At 52.9% G+C, this 2,485-nt stretch overlaps 1 protein-coding gene across 1 annotated transcript; it reads right to left on the bottom strand.

Annotated features, from left to right (window-relative positions):
• Positions 1-39: 39 nt before the first annotated feature.
• On the bottom strand, positions 40-1,641 carry LOC103398872 (immediate early response gene 5-like protein). The gene has a single exon (XM_008337621.3). The coding sequence runs from the start codon at positions 1,408-1,410 to the stop codon at positions 520-522; it is 891 nt and encodes a 296-aa protein (XP_008335843.2). The 5' UTR covers positions 1,411-1,641; the 3' UTR covers positions 40-519.
• Positions 1,642-2,485: the final 844 nt, after the last annotated feature.

Genomic DNA, 2,485 nt, shown 5'->3' with positions numbered 1-2,485 from the left:
CTGACCTTCTTGGTCCAAACCAAATGATGAAGATTAAAAAAAAAAAAATCAACTTTTCAAACTTCCATCTGTAAACGACTACAGCGTCACAGACATCGAACCTTTTTTTTTTCTTATCGTCGTCTCGAATCGCGGTACAGTCAACACCGTATCGTGTTCGTTGTGAATCGTTTATTTCATTTTTTTATTGATCGATCAAAGCAGATCATGTTAGAAATAACACGTCACACAGACTCGTGTTCTGTTTTTTTGGTCTGTTGTCGGTGGCTGCACCTCTCCGCTACAGCCACATGGTGGAGCTCTTCAGACACCGACGCAGAGGAACGGAGTCAGAGAGTGGAAACAGACGGACGGAACAAGCGGTTTACTCCGTTCAACTGACCCGTGATCACGGACGGTCTGTGAGCTGAGTCACTGACGCGGCGGGGGTAGAAAAAAAACTGCAGTTGCGCTGGTTTATTTTCTGAAAACAAACAAAACAAAACAAAACCAAACAAACAAAGGTACAAAGGAAGTGAATCAAAAGGCTTCGATGGCTCGGGTCCAGCTGCCGTACGTCAACCCCGAGTGTCGTAAACTGATGCTTTGAACGGTCCGTATCTGCTCCAGGTCCGTCTGCTGCCAACTGACAAACTCGGAGAGTCCGCTGGAGCCCAGCACCGACATCAAGTGGGAGACGTCGGTGCCGTCCAAGTGTTCGCAGCCCTCCTCGGTCCGCGGCCTCTTACGCGGCACCGACCCGAAGTCCGACGGCTCACCGACGGGCTCACTCGCGTCCGTCCTGCGCTTCTTGCCGCCCCGTCCGTGCGCGCAACAGTCCGGGAGGAAGTGGCCGGCGGTGACCGTGGTCACGACGTGCGTGTCCAGGTCCAGGACGGTCTTCTGGTTGCTCTGCGTGTTCGAGTCCCACCAGAGGACGCCCGGCACCGTGAGCTCGGAGTCGGCCCCGGGGGGGGCTTGTTGCTCCTCTGGCGCCTGCTGCTGCTGCTGGTGCTGCCAAGTGTCCGACTCCAGCCCGGGAAAGTTGTACAAGTCGTGGGCCAACTCCGTCAAGCTGCCGCTCAGTCCCGCGGTCGCATCCTCGCGCGGACGCGGCGTCTGCGGCGGCGTCTGCGACAAGTTCCCGCTGACGTACAGCTGCCGGGCGCTCCTCAGCACGTAGGTCACCAGCAAGTTCTTGTGGAGCTTGATGCCTCCTCGCTGCGTCCTGGAGCTCTGGATCTTCCTCAGAGAAATGGAGATCAGGTTCTGCGCGTCCAGTGAACTCTCCATCCTCGCCCGGGCCGCGACCCCGACCCCGCCGCCGGTCGGTTCCCTGAGCGGACAGATACCGACGTCTTCAGCGGAGGTTCCCTCCAGGTCCGTGTAGACCGCGTCCATGGCGCTCCATGTCTTTCCCAGTAGGGGCATGGGACTCTGGGAACTCTCCTCTCTCCCGGCCACGCCCCTCGCGGAGGTATCGTCCAATGGGAGGGAGGCGGTGCTTCAGTTATATATGTAAATATCACCACGAGCCTGGAGTCACGGCGGTCAAACCTGTCAACCTCGGCCGGGCTTTGACATCTTAGTGCGGGGCCAAAAAGGAGCGGAGCGGTACGGTACGGTACGGTACGATACGGTACGGTACGATACGGACCGGAACGGTACGGCAACAACGGAAGGAAAAAGAGAAAATACTGCATATAAGTACTCGAAGTAGTAAAATGAAAAAAAACCCAGTTCCTTCAGTGGAGTCTGTAGTTTGAAGCACAGACAGGTCTGTGATCCGTCACGTCAACAGACAGCATGTTCCTCCGTGTCTGTGTTGGATGTTTTTTTTTAATTTTAAAATATTCACTACTGTACTGTAGTAAACTGTCTGTAAACTGAAAAGATGAAGTACAAATACCTAAGGAAGAGGTTTTCAACACGCGGTCCGCAGCCCCCCAGGAGGTCCGTGAGGATCCTACAGAAGGGTCCGGAGAGTTGTTTATATTTGTGTGTTGCCCTCCGTACTCCAGGGGTCAGTAATGGTCAGGCTGCTAACTGCTAACCCCAACCTCCAGGAGGCGCAGATTTCACTGATTTTAATGAGATTCCTTTGTTTAACATGCAAGGGGGCGCTGTGGAACAGGTCTGAGAACCAGAAATACAGATAAAGTCTGTACCAGGACTGTCGTAGCTAACGTTAGCTCTGGTGTCTGTACCAGGACTGACCCTGATTCAAACACTTAGATCTAAATACAGTACCGATTGTTAAAACCGCTTGTTACCGAGTTGGAAACCGGACGTTCTCCAGGCGTCACCTGGTTTTCACACGCTGTCTTTACAGTCGGCCTTGGAACCAACAACCTTCTGTTCACGTGTTGGACATAATATCACAGTTTTAAAAATACCCTAGTACAACAGTACTCGGGTATTTGGAGCAGAGTCGTGTATTTTCCCCTGGTGAGATTTTACACCTAATTACTTTAAGACCATAAATAGAAAAGCTAACAGTCCTCGG

Source organism: Cynoglossus semilaevis, unplaced genomic scaffold (genome assembly GCF_000523025.1).
Source record: "Cynoglossus semilaevis isolate Cse_v1.0 unplaced genomic scaffold, Cse_v1.0 scaffold392, whole genome shotgun sequence".
In the NCBI taxonomy this organism is placed as follows: domain Eukaryota; kingdom Metazoa; phylum Chordata; class Actinopteri; order Pleuronectiformes; family Cynoglossidae; genus Cynoglossus; species Cynoglossus semilaevis.
The sequence above is the reverse complement of the archived record's forward strand: the minus strand, read 5'-3'. Positions and strand labels throughout refer to the sequence as shown.

Excerpts from the sequence above, each read along its gene's own strand:
- LOC103398872 (XM_008337621.3), bottom strand. The coding sequence starts at position 1,410 with ATGCCCCTACTGGGAAAGACATGGAGCGCCATGGACGCGGTCTACACG.